We start from the raw sequence: 23,624 nt of genomic DNA on the forward strand, positions 1-23,624 counted from the left end.
CAGGCTGGCTCTCAAACCCCTGAGCTCAAGCAATCAGCCCACCTTGGCCTCCCAAAGTGCTGGCGTTGTAGATAACGGCAGGGAAAGATTAGGCAGGCAGACATTTTGAAAGGTGAGGAGTTATGAACATACTAGGCGAAAACAACAACACAGCAAAGTGAGATGGAGTCCTGCTAACAGGCTGTCCATCTCACCAATTGAATTCCAGGTTACTATCCCGGAACAGGAGGAGTCACGCTCTTCCCCGCTGCAAATGGGAACAGGAGGGGAGGGGTCGGGCTCTTCCCCCTTGCAAATGGCGCGAACTTTCGCGGCTCCACCCCATCCTCAGCCTCCCAGTGCCCAAGCAACTCGTAGATTTTCTTGGGAGCCATTTTTATTTGGCTGTGTCACTAGGATTACATATATTAGCCACCACATTGGGCTTGCTTGCTTGCTTTTTTTGTTTTTGTTTTTGTTGAGGTGGAGTTTCACTCTTGTTGCCCAGGCTGGAGTGCAGTGGTGCGATCTCGGCTCACTGCAACTGCCACCACGTCCGGCTAATTTTTTTTTTTTTTTTTTTTCTAAGAGACAGAGTCTCGCTCTGTCACCCAGGCTGGAATGCAGCGGCGCCATCTCAGCTCACTGCAAGCTCCGCCTCCCGGGTTCAAGCCATTTTCCTGCCCAGCCTCCCGAGTAGCTGGGGTACAGGCGCCCGCCACCACGCCTGGCTTATTTTATTTTTTGTATTTTTAGTAGAGACGGGATTTCATGGTGTTAGCTAGGATGGTCTGGGTCTCCTGACCTCGTGATCCGCCCGCCTCGGCTTCCCAAAGTGCTGGGATTACAGGCGTGAGCCAGTGCGCCCGGCGCTAATTTTTGTGTTTTTAGTAGAGACGGGGTTTCGCCATGTTGGCCAGGCTGGTCTCTACTCCTAACCTCAGGTGATCCGCCCACCTCCGCCTTCGCCTCGCCTCCCAAAGTGCTGGGATTACAGGCATGAGCCACTGCGACCGGGCCCTGCTTTTTCCTTAATATTTTACCGACATCTATTGCATGGGACTTTGTAATTGTAACTCATTCATAGTATAGTTATAATATTCCATGGTAATCAGCCATTCCTCTGTCTTTTTGCTTTCAGATTCTTTGTTTTTGCCAGTTTGAACAGTAAACATTTTTTTAAACCCAGCTTGTAATGAGTTTATTAAATAGTTAAGCATCTGCAGTGGTAACTTCAGCCTCAATTCCTAGTGCAGTAGTGATGGAAGTAATCTGTTTAACAGTCTTGGAAGGACTTTCCAAGTCTGTGAGTTGCTTGTAGATTCTCATGTGGAAGCAATCCCATGTTTTAGGACCTTCACCGTTTTTCTTGTAGTGATTCTCAAAGTCTTAGGCATCTGAACTGGTCCTTTTAAGATTCTTTTCCTTTGCATCTCTGTTCCAGCCAGCACACATCTTCAGGTATTTTACGTTGCGACTGCTTAGCATAATTCTGATTTGTCGAATCGCCACCTCTGGTTCTTTCCAGTATTTTTAGAAGCATGGCTATGGTATTGCTTCCTGACCAACTTGTTCCTTAGTGACACCAAACGTCAATGACTCAAGAACATAATGTGAGTCAGGAGCAGGAGTGGGTTGACCAGAGCTCCCCAGTACCTGCGAACGTGTCTTAAAAAATCCCAAACGTTCTTGACTTTATATTTTGTTGGTTTTGTTTCTGTTGAGTAGATACCCAGAAGTAATATTGCTGCACCAAATGTATGCTGAAAAATTTGTAAATGAATTCTTGCTAGCTTACTCTCCAAAGTTTTGGGTAATTTACATTCCCAAGTAGGAAGTACGAGGGTGTCTCTGTCTCCCTATCATTACTAGTTTTAAATGTGAATTTAAAAAATTTATGGAAATAAAAAATTAAATCTCATGTATGGTCCATTAAAAAAATTTGTTTTTCTAATCTAATGGGTCTTAAATTCCATTTGTTAAACATCTAGTGAGAGTGTCGCTTTAGCTGTTGGCCATTGGTATTTTTACATAAGGGAATTACTTGGTTCATCCTTTTTTTTTTTTTTTTTTTTTTTAAAGATAGAATCGCACTCTGTTTCCCAGGCTGGAGTGCAGTGGTACAATCTTGGGTCACTACAGTCTCTGCCTCCCAGGTACAAGTGATCATCCCACCGCAGCCTCTCGTGTAGCCAGGACTATAGGACCATGCCACAACGCCTGGCTAATTTTTTTTTTTTTTTGATGGAGATGGTGTTTCACCATGTTGGCCAGGCTGGTCTCGAACTCCTGACCTCAAGTGATCTGCCTGCCTCGGCCTCCCAAAGTATTGGGATTACAGATGTGAGCCACTGTGCCCAGCCATGGTTCATATTCTTAGTCCATTTTTGTATACCTTTTTTCCTTATTTATTCATCTTTTATTGGTTGGTTTGTTTTGTTTTTTTGTTTTTGTTTTTGTTTTTTTGTAAACGAGGTCTTTCTGTGTTGCCTAGACTGGTCTCAAAATCCTGTCCTCAAGCGATCCTCCAGCGTTGGTCCACCAAAGTTGCAGGATTATCACCATTCCTGGCCTGTTACTGCTTAAAGAAAAGCTTTTGGTTTTAATTTATCTTGTAATTGGCTGCCTTCAATTGAATCTATTTTGTTGTTGTTGTTGGTTTTTGTTTTTGTTTTTGTTTGAGACAGTCTCACTTTGTCACCCAGGCTGGAGTGCAGTGGCGCGGTCTCGGCTCACTGCAATCTCCGCCTCTTGGGTTCAAGCAGTATTCCCTGCCAGTCTCTCAAGTAGCTGGGGTTATAGGCATGAGCCACCATGCCTGGCCAAATGAATTTTTTTTTTGTGCTAATTGGTTGAATATGTCATTCTAGGTACACAGTCACATCATCTGCAAATAAAGATAATTTTGTTTTTTTGTTCTATTTTCATTACAGTAGCTCCACATTCAAATTGATGGATTTTCCTATAAACAGTGGAATCCTACAGCTCACGTAACAAGTGAAATCTTTAGTATTTTACACTTTAATATGTTTGCTCTTGGTATCTGGTTATAATTTTGTTACTTTTGGACAGGTTCGTTTTATTTTCATTATACGTGAGTCATGTTGTAAAGGTCTACTGGGAGTCTTGAAGGAATAATAAAAGACACACATCTAGACACATCTTGATGAAATTATTGAGCCAGAAACGGAAAAACAAACAAAAACCTGGTGGATATTAGGCTTCTGGTCAGTAGCACTAGATTCTTGAAGGCTGGGTGCAGTACCTGAGAGAAGGTATCTATACAAAATACGTATTGAGTAAAATGATTTTTGAACATGAAAAGATTTTCTTTATCACCCATATATTCATTGTGAAGCATGTTTCTCAAGACCTTAAATGAAAATGAGAAAGGAATAATATGAGCTGAACGTCACTCAGACAAATTAGGGGAAAACACCCTTGATAATAAATTAATAGAGGGATCTACTTTATTTTAATGTTTGAAATAGTCTCTTGTGAGCAGTAGGGATTTCGTGACATTGATTCAGATGGTCCAATTTTCATTCTTGGTTCTGCACTAGACTATACGTATTTAAGTAATTCTAGTACTTCATATGCTTTTTAGTATGAGTTTTCAGTTTTAGAATTAACCAGAGGACACAGCTTAGAAGGCTTTATTTTACATATTGAATAGAATGTAAATGTTATGATTCTTGATACAAAAAAATATAGGCCGGGTGCAGTGGCTCACGCCTATAATCCCAGCACTTTGTGAGGCCTAGGCGGGTGGCTATCTCTTGAGGCCAGGAGTTTGGAACCATCCTAGCCACCATGGAGAAGCCTGGTCTCTACTTAAAATAGAAAAATTAGCCGGGCGTGGTGGCGGACACCTATAATCCCAGCTGCTAGGGAGGCTGAGACATGAGAATCGATTGAACTTGGGAGGCAGAGGTTGGAGTGAGCCAAGATTGCGCCACTGCACCCAGCCTGGGTGACAGAGCAAGACCCTGTCTCAAAAAAAAAAAAATATATATATATATACACACACACACACACACATATATACACACAAATATATATATACACACACATATATAAATAAAACACTGAGGTGTGGAAGAGAGATTGTAAATGAAAGGATATGGGTTGTGTTAGAGAAAATTCTTTCTTTTCTTATTGTGGAACAGATACTGTCTAAAATTGATGAACCAAGATGTGAAATAAATTATTTAAAGTTATAATGGCAACTGTAGCAACTAAAAACAGTTCAAGACACAACAGAATGTGGTTATATTTCATAAGTGGAAGTGGAAATGGGAGGAATACTTGCTTATTTGGGGGCACTTTTGTAACCTTGGATTTTTCTACCATTTACAGATTAATTTGATAAATTAGTTAAAAATGTAGTTTAAGTGAAAAAAAAACAAGTTATATATAAAACAGTAAATGTGTAATGAATGCTGTCTTTTTTGTAAGAATAAAAATATTAGAAGGCTGAAAATGGAATGAAGAGACTAAGGGATCAAATGAGATGTCTGTGTATGCCTCCTATTAAATAAAATTATACTGAAAATTAATCTTTAAAGAATTAGCCAAACAAAAGCCTACTGGTTAGTTTCGTTTATTTGTTGAGTTACTTTATATTTTTATTTTATCAAATAATGTATTAAACTAAAACTAATTTACCTATTTCACCTATAAACCTTGATTTTAAAAATTTTATTGGAATATTGGTTTAGTAGTGTCCATGATAGTGTTACTTACAGTGGGAAATGTTGGAGAAGTGTTTCTTCCGTATTTTGGTGTATAGTATTTTGTATTTGGGAAATTAAAAAGTCTGTACGCGCACCTAGTTTCTTCTTCTTTTCCCTCTGAGGTTGCTTAACCTTCCCTTCCTCCCACTTAAATCCCTATGCTTATGGTTTTTATAATCCAGTGGGGGAAGAGAGGAACGGGGCAGACGTGTGCTTGACCAGGTGGTTAATCTCTTAAGTACTGGTGGGGAGGGCCAAGATTTTCCACAGGAAGTATATTTCAAGAGGTCATTTTGGAATTTTTTTTTTTTAAGATGGAATCTCACTCTGTTGCCAGGTTGGAGTACAGTGCAGTGGCATGATCTCAGCTCACTGCAGCCTCCACCTCCTGGGTTCCAGCAATTCTCTTTCCTCAGCCTCCAGAGTAGCTGGGATTACAGGCGGGCACCACCATGCCTGGCTAATTTTTGTATTTTTAGTATAATTTTTGTATTTTTAGTACAGGTGCGGGGTTTCACCACGTTAGCCAGGCTGGTCTTGAACTCCTGACCTCAGGTGATCTGCCTGCCTTGGCCTCCCAGAGTCCTAGGATTACAGGCATGAGCCACCTTGCCCAGCCAGAAATTGGTTTTTAACCTGATTGTTTTCAGATATTCTTTGGGGCTTAATGTATTGAGAATTTAAAAAAGTCATTGACTGACATATGTCTTACTCTTGTATTTGATTCTTCAGATTTATATTTATTTGCCAAGTATATATCACATGTAACAAGGGTGAAGATTTCAAATATGTAATTAATTATATATGTTATGTAGCTGTTGATGTTACTGGGATTTGTATTCTTGGAGAAGTTTAGAAGCTTTAGTTGTATTTGAAGTGTATGACATGTCTATCACCTGTTACCTAGAGTCAGTCTCCCTATGTAAAGTTGTGAAAGAATAATTTCTTATTGTGTTACTTATTTTGTGCACGTCATCAGTGAATTCTCCAGGATGAGCTGGGTAGTAAGACTTTAGCTGTGGAATATAGATATTTTTATAGAAAATATTAAATATCATCTATTTTGCTACCTTATAGAATTGAGGGTACCAAGAAGCAAATCTATATATACAAAGAGCACTTTGATGAAGCAGTAAAAACTAATTATCTTATTAAATTTTTGCTTTTGTGTATTGCTTTAATATTCTGAATGACAAAATAAGCATTCGTAAAAACATTTCTGCTGTGTATCCAAATAGAATGATTGTTTGGAGAAAAATCACTGGTTAATTGCCTGAATTGTGAACTCATCTAGCTGTTATTTTCATGGAACACCGTTTTTACCTGAAAAACTGACAGACTATGGTTAATCATACGTGGGCATTTGACAGATATTTTGTCAAAAATGAATGAAGCGAAGTTGTAACTTCAAAAAAAAAACAACTGATAGTATTTTTACCCATGATAATAATTCCAGCTTTCAGGCAAAAGTTAGAATTTTGGAAAACTTGCATCTGCTAACCTGACTTTGACAATTTCTGAATACTTAGACTTAAGAGATTGTTGGTGATATTATTAACAAGTGTGATTTTTTAAAAATTTTGATATTGTTTAATGAAATGTGACATATGGAAAAGCTCTAATACCCAGTGAACACATACCTTCCGAACATGTGAGAGATGCATTCAAAGTGCATAGTAGACAAATGAATTTTGATGTAACAATGTATAAAATGTTCATTTGGAATAGTTTCAGATTCTACGTTGCAACTAACTTTTAAGAAACAATATTCTTGTTGAGTTTGAAGAAGTATCAAAGAGGAATGTCCATAACTACCTGAAGAGAATATTGAAATATGCCTCCCCTTTCCAGCAGAATATCTGTGTGAATCTGGATTTTTAAATGTGCTTTAACCAAGGGTGGATCACATCAGATTGACTGCAGAAGTAGATATGAGAATCCAGTTGTCTTCTATTAAGTTAGATAGTTGAAGAGATTTGTAAAAATGTAAAACAGAGGTATTCCTCTTAAGTTTTGTCTTGCTTTTGAAAAGTTATTTTCATTACAGTGTTATGTATATTAACATGTAATGGCTTTATTATGTTTAAGTAATTCTGAATAACTACTTTGAAGTTTTCTGTTTTAATCCTGATGTGGTAACTTGTATAAACAAAGGCCCTTTGAGGTCTTAGGAATTTTTAAGAATGTAGAGAATCCCAAGTCCAGTAGTTAGAGGAGTGCTACTTATTTTTTTTTTCTAGCTATTGTCCATGTTAATACTTTGGTTTTTGGTTAAAATAATTATAAACCATACTCTCACACGTCCATCCACATATATTCTTAGAGTATACACTCTTGTATAACATTGCAGAAAGGTTTTAGTTGAAAACGGATTGCTGCATTCCTCTTGGTATTTTTACTTATAACTAAATGTATATATTACTTTCCAAATGTGTTATGCTGTGACCCTGTGTAAGTTGTAGTTATTAGCTTGGAAGATTAGGTAACTTAGAACACGGTGATTGGCTGTACCATAAAAGTAACTTAGAAGAGTTCATCTCTGCAAAGCACAGTGACCTAAATCAGATATGTGCTCACTGTCCCTGGAATCTTCAAGGGACTTACTGCATTACATCATCAGAAACAAGGCATTTCTATATTACTATGGAAAGATTTCGTCTGGAGAAGAAGTTACCTGTATGTACCTAATTATGATCTTGTCTTTTATTTACAAACAAATTTGAATCAGAGTTTAATAGTGAAGCTTGAAGAAATGTCAGGCTTATTAGCACTGGCTTAGAATAGTATCATCCTCTGTGTCCTTGGGTGTGGAAGTCATCTGTTGAAGAGTAATTCCTTGTGTAAAGTTAAAAATATTTGTAGCATCTTTATTCTTCTATAAAACTCACTCTTTGGTTAGTTAATATTACTTGAATGAGTCTTTAAAAATTATTTGGTTAAAATATTAGGAAAGAAATCACTTTATCTTAATGGTTAAGTGTTTTGAAGCTAAAGTGTTCGATAACTGTGAAATTACTCCATATGGTTAATCATAATTTATGGGAGGCATTACTTTATACTATAGTCGTATGTCTTATATAATGGAAAAATTAATTTGTGACGGGGATCTCTGATGGCTGTTTTAATGAATTTTTGTAAACCTCAGGGTGTCAAAAGGATGTTAGACTAGATTTACAATATATTTTAAAGGAATATTTGAACATCTTTTTTCCCTAATACTTTGCCTTTGGCATGTTAAATGTTGTTTTTGATTGACCAACAAAAATTTAAATTGTGGATTTTGCTTTTTCAGGCAAGATAAATAACTATGAGAGGAATTAGTAAAATATCTTATGAAGGCCTAAATCTGTTTCTCACAAAACTAGATTTGATTTTACTGGAGTTTGCATGTTGAATTGAATTTTGATTTTATAATGTGTTGATGCTGGGTTTTTAAATTTATGAACTAGGTTTTGTTTTTTGTTTTTTTTGAGACAAGGTCTCGTTCTGTTGCCCAGGCTAGAGTGCAGTGGCACTCTGTGCGCTCACTGCAACCTCCACTGCCTGGGTTCCAGCCAAGTAACTGGAATTAAAGGCACGCTCTACTGCACTCAGCTAATTTTTGTGTTTTTAGTAGAGACAGGGTTTCGCCATGTTGGCGGGGCTGGTCTTGAACTCTTGACCTCAAGGGATCTGCCTGCTTCGGCCTCCCAAAAGCTGCCCTTCAGCCTGGGCGACAGAATGAGACTGTCTCCAAAAAAAAAAAAAAAATTTAGTTATGCAAGTTACACATGAAAACATTCTTATTGAAAACCGAAACGATAACAATAAATTAATATTCTAACTTGGCTTCCATTCAAACCCAGTTCCCTTTCCAGAAACGAGGAGTTAAGAATTTGGTGTGGATCCCATCAAGCCTTTTCTGCTGCTTTTTACTTAATACAAATAAATACATATGAAAACATGTGTATGGAAATAAAATTTTGGTTTAGTCTTGTAAATATTTTTAACATAAACTTGATCTTACTCACTACAATGTGCTTTTGCACTAAACAGATATCTTTGAGACCTTTTCTTACCAGGACATATAGATCTACTTCCATTTTTTTTTGAGTCTGGTTTCTCAAACTGTTTCCTAGCACTCCTTGGTTTGAGATTGTCTCCTTACTATTGGCACACATTTTTGCTTCATTTTTTTAAATATTGGAAACAATGCCTCAGTGAAAATGAAAGTTCAGAGAAGTTGAACTTTCTCTTGCCCAAGACTTCACAGACAGTATGTAGTGGGAGCAGCCTGTGTAGACCATGAGATGATGTGCTCTTTTTTTTTTTTTTAAACATGTCATGTTTGGTACATGTGGGAGCATTTATCTATGATAGATATTTAGAGGTCAAAGGTTATGTGTATTTTAAATAAGTATAGTAAATAATATATTTATAAGTGTTGTGAGATTATATAACTTAAGCTGTTTTTGAGTCTTTTTTGTTGTTATTTGAAGGTGAGAGTTAATTGTTTTGCTTCATATCCTGGCAATTGTGCAACCTAAATGAAAGTTTGGAATGGGAGCAGTTAATCCCTTTTAGAATAGGCAGTATGCTACCTCTCAGGATGCAACTTCTGTGCCTTTTTACTTAGGAGAGCTTATCTTTTGTACCTGTGCATGTTCAGAGACTAAATGACATGAAGTCATTGGAACATGTAGCTGAAGATTTTAGAATATGACTTGGTTGATGGATGGAAATTATTATTCATTCTTGCACTTTTGGGGTTTGGTTTGGTTTCCTACTTTGGCTTTTCCTTGTTGCTGAGGAAGTGAATGCTGTAAAGTGACTTGATTAATTTGTCTGTCTCGTTTTTTATTAAAAAAATTTTTTTTTTCTTTCTTGAGATGGAGTCTTTGTCTCCCAGGCTGGGGTGCAGTGACGTGGTCTTGGCTGACTGCAACTTCTGCCTCTTGGGTTCAAGTGATTCTCCTGCCTCAGCCTCCTGAGTAGCTGGGCTTACAGGTGCCTGCCACCATGCCTGGCTAATTTTTTCGTTTTTAGTAGAGATGGGGTTTTGCCACATTGGCCAGGCTGGTGTCGAACTCCTGACCTCAGGTGATGCACCAACCTCGGCCTCCCAAAGTATTGGGATTACAGATGTGAGCCACCGTCCCTAGCCTTAAGTTTCCTTTTAATTAAAAATTGTATTGAATAAATGGAGATGGGGTTCTTGCTATGTTGTTCAGGCTGGTCTCAAACTCCTGGACTCAAGTGATACTCCTACTTCAGCCTCCCAAAGTATTGGGATTTCAGGTGTGAACCACCACACCCAGCCCATCTTCTTAGTCCATTGTATGAAATTGTCTCATGGTCTACATGGCCTGCTCCCACTCCTTTAAATATGGAACTATAGCAAGTCATTTAACATCTGTTACCTATATTAAATTGAAGAATCATTCAGAGTCGTATACATGTATGTCCTGATATCCAAATGTATTTGATATACAGTTTGGATATCTAGCCTTTAGAAAGTAAATTTGGATATCAGAAGATCTGCATTTTCTTAATATACTGTGTCCTGTTCTGAGTTTTGGGTAAGTCAGTAGTGGTAGTTTGGATAGCAAGGAATTTATTTGAAAATTTAATCAAATAGTTCAGTTCCTGAGTTTACTTACTGAGAATTTGGACACTGAGGGTTTCCATAGCAGCAACAGTTGTATCTCAATTTACTTTGTATGCATTGTGAAAAAGTGTGGAAGTGCCTAGCCAGCTCTGGTAGAGGTCAGCAAGGGTTTCCCTGCATAGCTCCAGTAGCCCCATGCTGGGCATGGGTCCAGAGCAAGCTGTAGTTGGTCCGGCTAGAAACCAGGACTAGATTTCAAAAACTTTTTTTTTGTTTTTTAGGCAGAATTTCGCTCTTGTTGCCCAGGCTGGAGTGCAGTGGCACGATCTTGGCTTACCAAAACCTCCGCCTCCCGGGTTTAAGCGATTCTCCTGCCTCAGCCTCCTGAGTAGCTGGGATTACAGGCACGCACCACCACACCCGGCTCATTTTGTATTTTTAGTGGAGACGGGGTTTCTCTATGTTGGTCAGGCTGGTCTCGAACACCAGCCTCAGGTGATCCACCCACCTTGGCCTCCCAAAGTGATGCAATTACAGGTGTGAGCAACCTCGCTCGGCTTCAAAGACTTTTTGAGGGAAGGGTATTTGTTCTTCTCTCTCTAGCAGCGGCATAGAGTCTTGTGCATAATAAGTTAATAATAAGTAGTTGATGATTAGAATGTCCTTTTGAAAGTTATTGCAAGTTGAGAAGGGAAGTTAATGCTAAAATTTTATCCTTTTAAAAATAGCCTCTACATTTTATAATAAATATGTTTAGTCTTTTTGTTGAACTGAAAAGAGAACAAAATTATGAAGGTGGGATTTCCACAACTGAAGCTAGAATTTCCCTAGAGGTTAAATTTTGGCATGCATTTTACTTTAGGGGAAAAGAAAAAGTTCTTTTAACTTTTGTTAGCCCTTGATTAATCAGTTAAAGTGGTACTACATGTTGAGTCTGCTCATTTTTGACAATTTTATGTTTGACCATAATTCAATCCGGTATAACTGTTTCCTGTTATTTAGGAGACTTAAGAGCAAAGATCAAGAAAGAAAGCATTCCATGTTGACATCTAAGGATTCCCCTCACATCACATTTTCTTTAATCTCTGACCCTGGAAGGTCTGTCTTTTGAGGATGAAATGAATATATTACCAGTTATTTAGTATTTGCATGGAAATCCATTTAAAAATCTTTGCCATTTCACTTCTTACTATGAGACTTTTGAATGATCTTCTGTGGATTTAAAAAGCCTATAAACGTAATTTTAAAAGAATGCAGTTAGCTGTAATAAGAGTTCAGTTATTTGAGAGAAAGCAGTCTGTTTTATATTTTGTTGCCATTTCAAAGGATGCATATAATAGGTCCTCAATTGATTGTTATCTCATGAGTTAATGAGAATTATTTGTTTTTAGGGTCCTGATGAAGAAGCTGTTGTGGATCTTGGCAAAACTAGCTCAACTGTGAACACCAAGTTTGAAAAAGAAGAACTAGAAAGTAAGTTGATTTAAAATAACTTACTTTGCTTAGCAGGATAAATTACTAATTAATGTTTGTAAGTATCCTTTTAAGTTTTACCTCATATTTGTTGAGTTTTTTTTGTTATTGTTGTAAGGTAAAGCATACATTTAGAAGAGTGCCACTTGAAAGTATTGGCAAAAGATAGAGTTCAGAATGCTTTTCAAAATTTAGTGATGGTTACCATTAATTACCTTAACTTGGAAGACTGAAAGGACACAGTCACAAAATTAGTTAACTCTTATTTTTTTCATTTCTAGCAGGCTAAATAATTTGTGTTATGAGTACACTAGAGTGCCAGACTAATAAACGACAGTCATCATTTGTTGTCATCTCAGCATTCATTTTATAGGTGTTACATTAGCCTTTTAAAATGTTGCAATAACCTCTGCATAGAGTTGTAGAGCAACTGAGTTGCTTGCCCATCTTTCTTCCTTAGACAGGAAGAAGTCCTGGCAAATGGTTTCTTTTCTTTTGAAAATAATTTTAGATTTACGGAATAGCTGCAAAGAAAGCACATAGTTCCTCCGTACACTTCACCCAGTTTCTCCTAATGTTAACATTTTGCGCAGCCATCATACATTTGTGTAAATGAAGAAATTAACATTGGTTAATTACTAATTAGAATCTGACTAATTACTAGGTTACTGTTAAACCACAGATTTTATTTAGGCTTCACTAGTTTTTCCACTAATGGCCTTTTTCTGTTCTAGGATTCAGTTGATCCAGTTTAGGATCTGTAACAGTATGTTTAGTTACAAGTCTCCTCAGTCTCCTAATCTATACCAGTTTCTCATTCTTTTTTTGTTTTTCATGACCTTGACACTTTTGAAAAGTAGTGGTTATTTTGTACAGTGTTTCTCAGTTTGGGTTTAGTATGATGTTATGGCATGAATAGGTGGAGGTTATGGATATTTGGGAAGCATACTACAGAAGTAACGTTCCCTTTTCAGTGCACCATATCTGTGTATGATATCAACATGACTTACTATTGATGATGTTAACCATGAACACATGGTTGAGGTGGTGTTCATGGCAAATATTTTGATAGACATTTTTGGGGGATGTTTTTAGGAACTATATCCTTAAGTTAAACTCTTTTGTGAGAGCTACTACTATATTGAGTTATTGTTTATTTAAAAAAAGAGAAAGTTTCATTTATGTTGTAAATGTTTTCATTTATATTGTAAGATTTGTTTTTTTTAACTCTAAAAGATTTTTTTTTTTTTAACTCTAAAAATTGGCTGTAAGAGTCTAGGCTTGTTAGGGTTTCCAAAAAGAACCTCAGTTATCTAGAAGCTTATTGTTAGATCCTGTGAATTATAGGAGCTAGGGAGGTTAAAATTTTTAGCAGTAATTTTACTAATTCAAATGTACAGTAATATATTTAATGTTTAATGTCAACCCTCACCTATATGTAACCTGAATGTTCCTTCGCTTCCTTTGGTTATCACAGGCACTAAGCTCTGCATACTTTGTGCACATCTGTAAGTTTGGTATCAAGTTTGAGGGATAGATTAAGTTTATCTAAGAGAGTTCGAGTAAATACGGTCTTGATAGAATAAAGTAAGGGCAGAAGAAAAAGGAAAGAAAAAGGAAAAAATTACAACAGGACACTGGAGGCAATTGTAAAAGAAGAAAACACAATAAACCTTAATCAACCAATCTTTGGATTCTAGTGTGTTTTTATTTATTTTATCTAGTCTTTCTAAACTGCACACTCATAGCATTTATTTTTATCTTGGTGCATTGGGGCTTCTGTGCCAAGACTCATTAGTACTAATTGGAAGAACAACTTTGTAATTCCCAGTGCAGTAATGGGAATTTGACTCTTTAATTTCCACTTTTCTTTATGTTCTGAAGGAAATAGTTTCATTAAAATAAAATTGTTTTGTTATATTTATTTCTTATTACTTTTTAATTGAGATTCACATAATATAAAATTGACCATTTTAAAGTATACAATTTTTTTTAATGTGTTCACTATGTTATGCAACCAATGCCACTGTCTAATTCTCAAAACGTATCTATAATTCCAAAAAGAAACCCTGTATAATTAGCTTTTACATTTGGAATTTTTGTTTTATGGTAGTTGAGATTTAATTCCATAGACATTTATCGGGTACTTACCATCTGCTAGGCTGAGTACTGGAAGATGTTTAAACAAATCATTTTAGTTCAATATGTTTTGTTATGTTGTCCCTCTTTTAATTTAAAAGGTGATTATTTACTTTATGAGATTAATATATTGGCAGCTGAAATAAGATGTCAGAGTATCACATTTTTCAGCCTTACCTGGGTACATGAGTGTCGGGCAACTCAAATTTTATACTGCTCTGTGCCTGTCTGAAAAATGGCATGAAATCTCTATAAGTATTGATTTTGTGGTTACAAGTAAATGTTAGTGAGTCAGCAACTTCGCAAATATGGAATCCCATGAATAATGAGGATCAACTGTACATTCAAACCACATATAAAGATGGCAGTCCTAAGTTTCTTGAAGTACTTATTTTCTGACCATCTTACGGAATTTTTTAGGAAAAGAATGTCATTAATCATTTGTATTTCAGCCTATTAACATTTTAAATTGTGTACATAGTTGCAGATTAGTTGACCTTGTACTTCACATCCCTCTTCACTGAACACTCATTTGATATTTGACATAGTGCTCCTAGCTCTGTGGTTTTCCTGATTCAGTTTCATCTAGTGGGCAAAAGCAGAGACTGCCTTTCGTAACTATTTTGTTGTTATACTGCAAAGTTAGGATAATGCAATATCAGTGGTAGCTTTTTCTAGTTAAAAAGCGTACAATAACTTTACTTACTGCTTTTTTATCTAAACTGACAGTTTCTACCCTTTATTTGGATTATTTACATTTAATGTAGCTCTCAGTAATTTGGACTTCATTTTTATTTTGGTCTTTATTGATTTTTTTTTAAACTAAAAAGTTAGTAAATAAATATTTTTAAATATTTATATGTTATATTTATTATATGTATTTAATTGTTATTAAAATGTATCTCTTAAGGACCTCTACTAACTATGGTTGGCCATAAATGTAGATGGAATAAATATATGTCTACAGGCCGGGCGCGATGGCTCAAGCCTGTAATCCCAGCACTTTGGGAGGCCAAGACAGGCAGATCACAAGGTCAGGAGATTGAGACCATCCTGGCTAACCCGGTGAAACCCCGTCTCTACTAAAAAAATACAAAAAACTAGCCGGGCGAGGTGGTGGGTGCCTGTAGTCCCAGCTACTCGGGAGGCTGAGGCAGGAGAATGGTGTAAACCTGGGAGGCAGAGCTTGCAGTGAGCCAAGATCCGGCCACTGCACTCCAGCCTGGGCGACAGAGTGAGACTCCGTCTCAAAAAAAAAAAAAAAATATATATATATATATATATACACACACACACACACACACACACACACATACATATATGTCTACATAGTATGATTTCAGGTGAGCTAAGCTCTTCCTTCTTAAGATATCTTTTTAAGCCGGGCGCAGTGGCTCACGCCTGTAATCCCAGCACTTTGGGAGGCTGAGGTGGGCGGATCATGAGATCAGGAGTTCAAGACCAGCCTGACCAACATGGTGAAACCCTGTCTCTACTAAAAATACAAAAACAAACAAACAAACAAAAGATATCTTTTTAGATGTGCAAATACTTACATAAGTGATTTGTAGATTTAGTGTAATCATCTGTCAGTGATATTAGCCTTGGGCATAATATTCTGTGTAGTGCTTTGTAAAATAAGAGAAATAACTGGAGACTACCATTGTTAATTACGTGAACTTATATTCTTTATCAGAGTAGATTTTGGAGTACTTTTGTATATATCACTTTTTTTCTCTTTTGGAAAGCTAGTAATATGTTTCTGAACCTTTTAATAGGTCATAGAGCTGTATATATTGGTGTTCACGTCCCATTTAGTAAAGAGAGTCGTCGGCGTCATAGGCATCGCGGACACAAACATCACCACCGGAGAAGAAAAGATAAAGAATCCGATAAAGAAGATGGACGGGAATCTCCTTCTTATGGTAAGAGAAAACAGTTCTTCTTTAACAGTTTAAAGTTCCTATTTTCCTGGAAAGTATTTCCTTTTAATTGAATATTTTCTTTTAAAAATTGTGTGTCTGCAGTAATGTAGTCACATTGTATACATTGGGGAATACCAATTGAAGTAAGAATTTTTTTTTATATAAGAAAAATCTTTATAGGTCAAAATCTCTTTGGTATAAGTGAAAAAATAAAGGACTTTGTTTTCTTCATTGTATCCCATCCTTGGAATTGTAAAAGTTATGCCTAGTCACTTAGGCTCAAATTTAGTAGTGTTTCATTTTCTTTCCTCTACTATATATTTAATTACTTACATATGCAATGGATATACATTGGGAATGCTGAGGCTGTCATGGAGGTGATTAAAGTTTTTTTCCTTCTTCTTTTTTTTTTGAGATGGAGTCTTGCTCTGTCACCTAGCCTGGGTTGGAGTGCAGTGGTAATGATCTCGGCTCACTGCAACGTCTACCTCCAGGGTTTAAACAATTCTTGTGCCTCAGCCTCCCAATTAGCTGGGATTACAGGCACACACTACCATGCCTGGCTAATTTTTATATTTTTAGTAGAGATGGGGTTTCACCGTGTTGGCCAGACTGGTCTTGAACTCCTGACCTCAAGTGATCCACCTGCCTCAGCTTCCCAAAGTGCTGGAATTACAGGTGTGAGCCACCATGCCTGGCTGTTTTTTTCCTTCTTACACCACAGTTTTGGCCAGAAGATTTTATCCACTAGGCTGGATTACTTGGTTTTCTGTGCAAAAAAGAGTACTCTTATTTGATAATATTAGTTATATAAAAGGACAGGGTTGTTTTGTTTGTTACTTGAAAGCAGAGAAGTTAGTGGTACCAATAGAAATCAGAAAGAAAAACAGGGACAAGACTGTTATCTGATGATAAGCATAGATAGCCATGTTTTAAGTGGCCCTGAGAGTAGGAAAGGAGAGAGCCAAAAAAAAAAGGCTGTAAAACCTGAGGAGGATTCTTAGACATTATACTTAGTTGGCATACAGAGCATTATTAGTATAAGGCCATCTGTACATCCTGGGTCCTAGTGAGTGCTTTCTAGTGAAGAAAGCTATGTGAGCCACATCCTATAGGCACTCGCGTGCTACGCTAAAAGAAAGTTTTTGTGAAAAGGCAAAGAAAAAAAATTATGTATAATATAGTTACTGCATGAACATAGGAAAGAAAATACTGATGGCATAGTAAAATCTAAAGTGCAAATTATGTGTCTAAACATTCTATTAAGCCCTAGACAAATGGTCTTATATTTAACCGTCTTAGTATTTTTAATATATAACCATCTTAGCATTTTAAAAATACAGATGTTAAATTCATTTTATAGATCAGGAAACTTCAGCCCAGCAAGACTGACAGGAATCTATTAAACTGTACTAGGCTGGGCGCAGTGGCTCACGCTTGTAATCCCAGTACTTTGGGAGGCTGAGGCGGGTGGATCACGAGGTCAGGAGTTCAAGACCTGCCTGGCCAACATGGTGAAACCTCGTCTCTACTAAAAATACAAAAAAAAAAAAAAAAGTTAGCTGGGCATGGTGGTGGGCACCTGTAATCCCAGATATTTGGGAGGCTGAGGCAGAGAATTGCTTGAACCCAGGAGGCAGAGGTTACAGTGAGCAGAGATCGTGCCACTGCACTCTAGCCTGGGTGACAGAGTGAGACTCCGTTTCAAAAAAATACCAAGAAACTCTACTAAGAGATACTGATGACCTAGTAAATCTAGTAAATATAATACTAAGTCGTCATGTAGCTAGCAAAGGAAAAACAAACACTGAATTTAGAAAGGGTCACTAGTGAACTTTTTTTGATGATACTAAGTAATTTAGAAGTAAAATATACTTAAATAGTAAAAAACTGTGCTGTACATTGCAGCCATTCAGTTTAGGATATCCTGGATTCTTCTGTGGGTGAATGGATCAGTATGCTTCTCTTATTCATACTGAGTTAAAAAGGCACACAGTATTTTTCCGGACAGAAATGTTGTTACTTAACTCTTAGATATGTTCACCTAAGTATGTGGTTTGATGTTTTAAACTAGGATATGGGATTAAAAGTGTAAGTATGGGGGCTTCAAAAATAGATTATAATGAAGAAAATATTTGACTTTTCAAAGGAATAACTATTCCTAGAAAAGATTTATGTCCCTGAAGTTTTTAACTACCAATTTGTATCTGAGAAAGTGCTAAAAATGAAGTCTTTTCGTTTCGGCTCTCTAAAGGGATTACACAGGACTTTGCTTCTAAACAGGATGGAATAACAGGGATTAAATTTTCTCCCCATTTTATTTTAATAATTATTCCTATTTGGGGACTGTTTTCCATTGCATTTTCCTTTAGCTTTATTGAGATATAATTAACAAATAAAATTTGTATACATTTAAGGTGTACAGTATGATTTATATATATATGCACACATATACATTGTTAAATGAATATCAAATCAAGTTAATTAACACATCCTTAACCTCATATAGTTGCCTTTTACTGTGTATAGTGAGAACACACACAACTAAAGTCTACTCTCTTAGCAGATTTCAAGGGTACAATACATTTTTTTCTTTTCTTTTCTTTTTTTTTTTGAGACTGAGCCTTTCTCTTTCGCCCAGGCTGGAGTGCGGTGGTGTGATCTTAGCTCACTGCAACCTCCGCCTCCCAGGTTCAGGCGATTCTCCTGCCTCAACCTCCCAAGTAGCTGGGATTACAGGTGCCCTCCACCACGCACGGCTAATTTTTTTTTTTTTTTTTTTGTATTTTTAGTAGAGACAGGATTTCACCATGTTGGTCAGGCTGGTCTCGAACTCCTGACCTCAAGTGATCCGCCTCAGCCTCCCAAAGTGCTGGGATTACAGGCGTGAGCCACTGTGCTCCGCCATTACAATATTATTAACTATAGTCATCATGTTGTACATTATTAGATCCCCAGAATTCATTTTTCTAATAACTGAAAGTTTGTAACTGCCATCCCTTTTAAAGTAGTTGGAAAACCAGATAAAATATATGAAACAGTAGTTTTAAGACATTGTACAAAAAGCAGCACAGGACTTTGATTTCTGAGAGGGAAGAAGCAAGTGAGATAATACCTATGATGACCTGAGCTTATTACCCAGAGACAGTTTCCAGGCCACAGCACAGGGAGGGGAACTCAAACAGAACCTAGAGTTGAGGAGCATAGATTGGAATTTGGGGAGGTAAAAGAGGCTAGAATTTGAGGTGTTGAGTTCAAGAGAGCAGAGAATACTCAAGAGTTCCAAAGATCTGAAGAAGGATCCTTTTGAGTGTTCGGCTGATCACTGGTCTAGCCATGTGTGAGAGGAAACTTACCTGTGGCCTGGGAAAAACCTACCAGAAAATAGCAGTAGGCTAAGCAGTTTCTGTACTTTCACACAAGACTGTGAATAGTTTGTGTTCCCTTCAGCCACAGTGGAAAGACTTCGACATATACAGGGTATTGGATAGAGTTCTCAGGAGGCTCTGGCCTTAGTAGTGAGTCTAGATTAGTTTTACACTAAAGACTGCAGTGAATCTGCTTTAAAAATTCTTAAAGGCAGGTCTTGAAAGAATTAAGTTAACTGTATGCCAGGGCAAAGTATTACACTACTAAAAGAAAGAAGATAAAATCTGTCACCTGACCATGTTAAATTCCCAATATCTGGAATCCAAAAATTATCAGGGATATAAAGAAGCAGGAAAGTATGAACCAAAACCAGGAGAAAAATAAATTAATAAGACAGATCTAGAAATGGCAGAGATGATTGAATTAGAAAATAAGAATGTTAAAGCAACTAGAATAAATATGCTCAAAAGGATAGAGAAGAATATGATTGTGTTAAAGAGAGCTATTGAAAATAGGAGGAAGCCCCAAATGGAAATTCTAGAGAGGAAAAAATATAACATCTGAAATGGAAAACACGCTGGATAGGATTAACTGAAGATTTGCTACAGCAGGAAAAAAAAGTAATCAGTGGTTTTGAAGACAGTGATGGCAGCTATCCAAAATGAAACACAGAGAATGAACTGACTGAAAAAGAATGAAGGGAGCATAAATAATTTGTGGGACAATATCATGTAGTCTAACATGTATGACTGGAATCCCAGAAAGGAAGGTATCAGAAAAGGTACTTGAAAAAATTATAGTTGAAGAATTTTCAAACTTAATGAAAACATTGAACTCATAGATCCAAGGAACTGAACAAAACCCAAGAAGAAACATAAAGAAAACATATAATGGCTCATGAGAATCAGATAGCCAGAATCAGAATGTAATAAGCCTGAATGTGTATGCATATAACAACAGGTGCAGAATACATGATAAAATTGGAAATAGATCAATCCACAATTAGAGTTGGAGATTTTAGCTCTCCTCTCTAACAGAATAAACAAACAGAATATTAATAAGGATATGGAAGACCTGAATAACACTGCCCAACCAGATTGATACTGACATTTATAAAACACTTCACCCAAGGACAGCAGAATACATCCTCTATAAGTGCAAATGGAATATTTACCAAGATCATATTCTAGTCCATAAAACAAGTCTCAGTATAATTTAAAAGAAGTGAAAGTATGTTCTCTGATTACAATAGAATTAAACTAGAAATGTCATCAAGAATAATTCCTAGGTATTTGGAAATTGAAGAAAATACTTCTCAATAATCATGGGTTAAAGAAATAATCACAACAGAAATTAGAAAATATTTCGAACTCATTGAAAATGAAAATAGTGTAGGCAGGTAACTGAGATAGATTTTTACCAAGTAAGGACAGTTCTGATATGTACACGATTTATACATGGTACTGTGCAGAGTGAGGACTGTCTAACATTCAGATTTGTTAGATGTAACTAAAGCAGTACTTTAGAGAAACATTTGTAGCATTTAATCCTCATATTAGAACAGAAGAAAAGTTGAAATCAGGGACTTAAACTTCTAGCCTAAGAAACTAAGGAAAAAATATAGGGCAAATTGTAAGGAGAAGATGGGAAACAAAATTGAAGGAGAATGAATAAAGTAAAAATCAGAAAAAAACAATAGCAAGACCTCAATCAGAGCTAAATCTGGTACGTTGAAAAAAGATTATTAAAATTGATAACTGTAAAGCCAGATTGATCAGAGGACAAAAAGCCCCCACAAATGACCAGTATTAGAAAATTTCAGTATACATCCCACAGAAATTAGAAAACTAATTAGAGGGCCGGTCGCAGTTATTCCACCACTTTGAGAGGCCGAAGCGGGTGGATCACTTGAGGTCAGGAGTTCGAGACCAGCCTGGCCAACATGGTGAAACCTCGTCTCTACTAAAAATAAAAAATCAACCGGGAGTGTTGGCGCGCACCTGTAGTCCCAGCTACTGGAAGGCTGAGACAGGAGAATCGCTTGAACCTGGGAGGCGCAGGTTGCAGTGACCTGAGATCTTACCACTGCACTCCAGCCTGGGTGACAGAGGGAAACTCCACCTCAAAAAAAGAAAGAAAGAAAGAAAAAATGCCCAGAGCGGTGGCTAATGCCTATAATCCTAGTGAGACAACCAAGTAAAAACGGCTCCCAAGACAGTCTACGAGCACTGGAAAGATGGGGTGCAGCAGTGAAAAGTTCGCGCCATTTGCAGAAGGGAACAGCCTGGCCCCTCCTGTTCCTGGATAGTAATCAGGAATTCAGTTGGTGAGGTGGACAGCCTGTTAGCAGGACTCCTTTCAAAGTGTCTGCGTGCCTGATCTTTCCCTGCCATGTGACAAGAACCCAGTTTTGTCTGCAACACCAGCACTTTGGGAGGCCAAGGCGGGCGGATTGTTTGAGCTCAGGGGTTTGAGACCAGCCTGGGCAACACAGTGAAACCCTGGTCTCTACCAAAAACACGAAAATTAGCCAGGCGTGCCTGTTATCCCAGCTGAGGCACGAAAATCACTTGAACCCAAGAGGCAGAAGCTAGTGGGCTAAACTTGCGCCTCTGCACTCCATCCTGGGAGTGAGCCGCCGTCTCAAAAAAAAAAAAAAAAAAAAGCGAGCTGTAGTTTTTGACGTCACGTTTTCATGTTTTCGGAAGGATAAAACCCATTTGGGAGTTGTTTATATGAATATAAAGTATAGAGGGATACATAGGTTAGTCTGTGTTTCAATAAAGATCATGTTTCTCTAAAGATATACAAGGTGTATTCAATATAATATTTAATATAAAAGATAACTGATACAATTCATTAAGGGTGAAAATATTAGGGACATGACATTTTAGTCCATTCTTCAAAACTACAATCAATGCTGGGAGTGGTGGCTCATGCTTGTAATCCCAGAACTTTGGGAGGCCGAGGCAGGTGGATCACCTGAGATCAGGAGTTCGAGAACAGCCTGGCCAACGTGGTGAAACCCCGTCTCTACTAAAAATAATTACCCAAGTATGGTGGCACATGCCTGTAATCCCAGCTACTCGGGAGGCTGAGGCAGGAGAATCGCTTGAACTTGGGAGGCAGAGATTGCAGTAAGCCGAGATGGTGTAACTGCACTCCAGCCTGGGTGACAGAGTGAGACTCCCTCTCAAAAAAAAAAAAAAAAAGCAAACTAATAAGAAATATTATGGATGGCTTTGTGGCAACTAAATTGATAATTTAGATGAAATGGGCAAGTTCCTCTAAAATATAAACTACCAAGCAGAAATGCATTAAAGAAGCCAGACATGTTGACGCATGCCTGTAATTTCAACACTGGGAGACTGAGGCAGGAGGATTGCTTGAAGCCAGGAGTTCAAGACCAGCCTAGGCAGCAAAGCAAAACCCTGTCACAACAAAAAATAAAAAATTACCTGAGTGTGGTGATGTGCATCTCCCCAGCTGCTGGGGAGGCTGAGGTGGATTGATCCCTTTAGCCCGGGAGTTTTGAGGCCACAGTGAGCTATGCTTGTGTGACTGCACTCCAGCCTGGGCAACAGATACCATCTCTTAAAAAAAATAAGTAAATAAAAAAAGGAAGAAATGGATTAAAGACATTAAATTTGTGGTCTAAAACTTTCTGACAATGAAAATTTACTCTCAGATGGCATCAAGGATGAAATAAAACAAACTTAAGAAAGAAATAATAAAGACTTTGCTAGAAAACGTAAGAGGAGGGAACACTTCTCGATTTTGTTAATGAATCCAGCATTACCCTGATAGCAAAACTAATCAGGGATATTACAGGAAAAATACAGCTATGGACAAAATATTTTTGTGCATATGGATTAGAAAATCCCTAACAAAATTACAACATTGCATCCAGCAATGTTTAAAAAGGATAATATATCATGGGAGTGGTAGGCAGAGTAATGGACTGCAAGATACTCATCTCCTAAACCCTTGAACCTGTGAATGTTACCTTATATGGCAAAGAGGACTTTGCAGATGTGATTAGGTTAATTTGTTTTGTTATAAATTTTTTTGAGACGGAGTCTCGCTCTTGTTACCCAGGCTGGAGTGCGATGATGTGATCTTGGCTCACTGCAACCTCTGCCTCTCGGGTTCAATCGGTTCTCCTGCCTCAGCCTCCCAAGTAGCTAGGATTACAGGCCTGCGCCATTATGGCTGGCTAATTTTTGTATTTTTAGTAGAGACAGGGTTTCACCATGTTGGCCAGGCTGATCTCAAATTCCCAATTTTAGGTGATTCACCCACCTTGGCCTCCCAAAGTGGCTGGGATTACAGGTGTGAGCCACCATATCTGGCCTATTTTTTTTTTTTTATTTGTTTTTATTTTTATTTTTGAGATGGAGTCTTGCTGTATCACCT

At 37.3% G+C, this 23,624-nt stretch overlaps 1 protein-coding gene and 1 long non-coding RNA gene across 8 annotated transcripts in view; one reads left to right on the plus strand and one right to left on the minus strand.

Annotated features, from left to right (window-relative positions):
* The window catches only part of LOC105488948 (solute carrier family 4 member 7), a 106,905-nt gene that overhangs the window by 17,143 nt on the left and 66,138 nt on the right, over positions 1-23,624 (plus strand). For all 7 annotated transcript variants that reach the window (XM_011753480.3, XM_011753481.3, XM_011753485.3 and 4 more), the window contains exons 2-3: positions 11,694-11,775; positions 15,693-15,839. In XM_011753480.3, the coding sequence (XP_011751782.1) occupies positions 11,694-11,775; positions 15,693-15,839 (229 nt within the window). The remainder of the gene's footprint in view (positions 1-11,693; positions 11,776-15,692; positions 15,840-23,624) is intronic.
* Positions 1-23,624, minus strand: part of LOC139361851 (uncharacterized) — a 98,797-nt gene that overhangs the window by 5,403 nt on the left and 69,770 nt on the right. The window lies entirely within an intron of this gene.

This window comes from Macaca nemestrina, chromosome 2 (assembly GCF_043159975.1).
Source record: "Macaca nemestrina isolate mMacNem1 chromosome 2, mMacNem.hap1, whole genome shotgun sequence".
Classification (NCBI taxonomy): domain Eukaryota; kingdom Metazoa; phylum Chordata; class Mammalia; order Primates; family Cercopithecidae; genus Macaca; species Macaca nemestrina.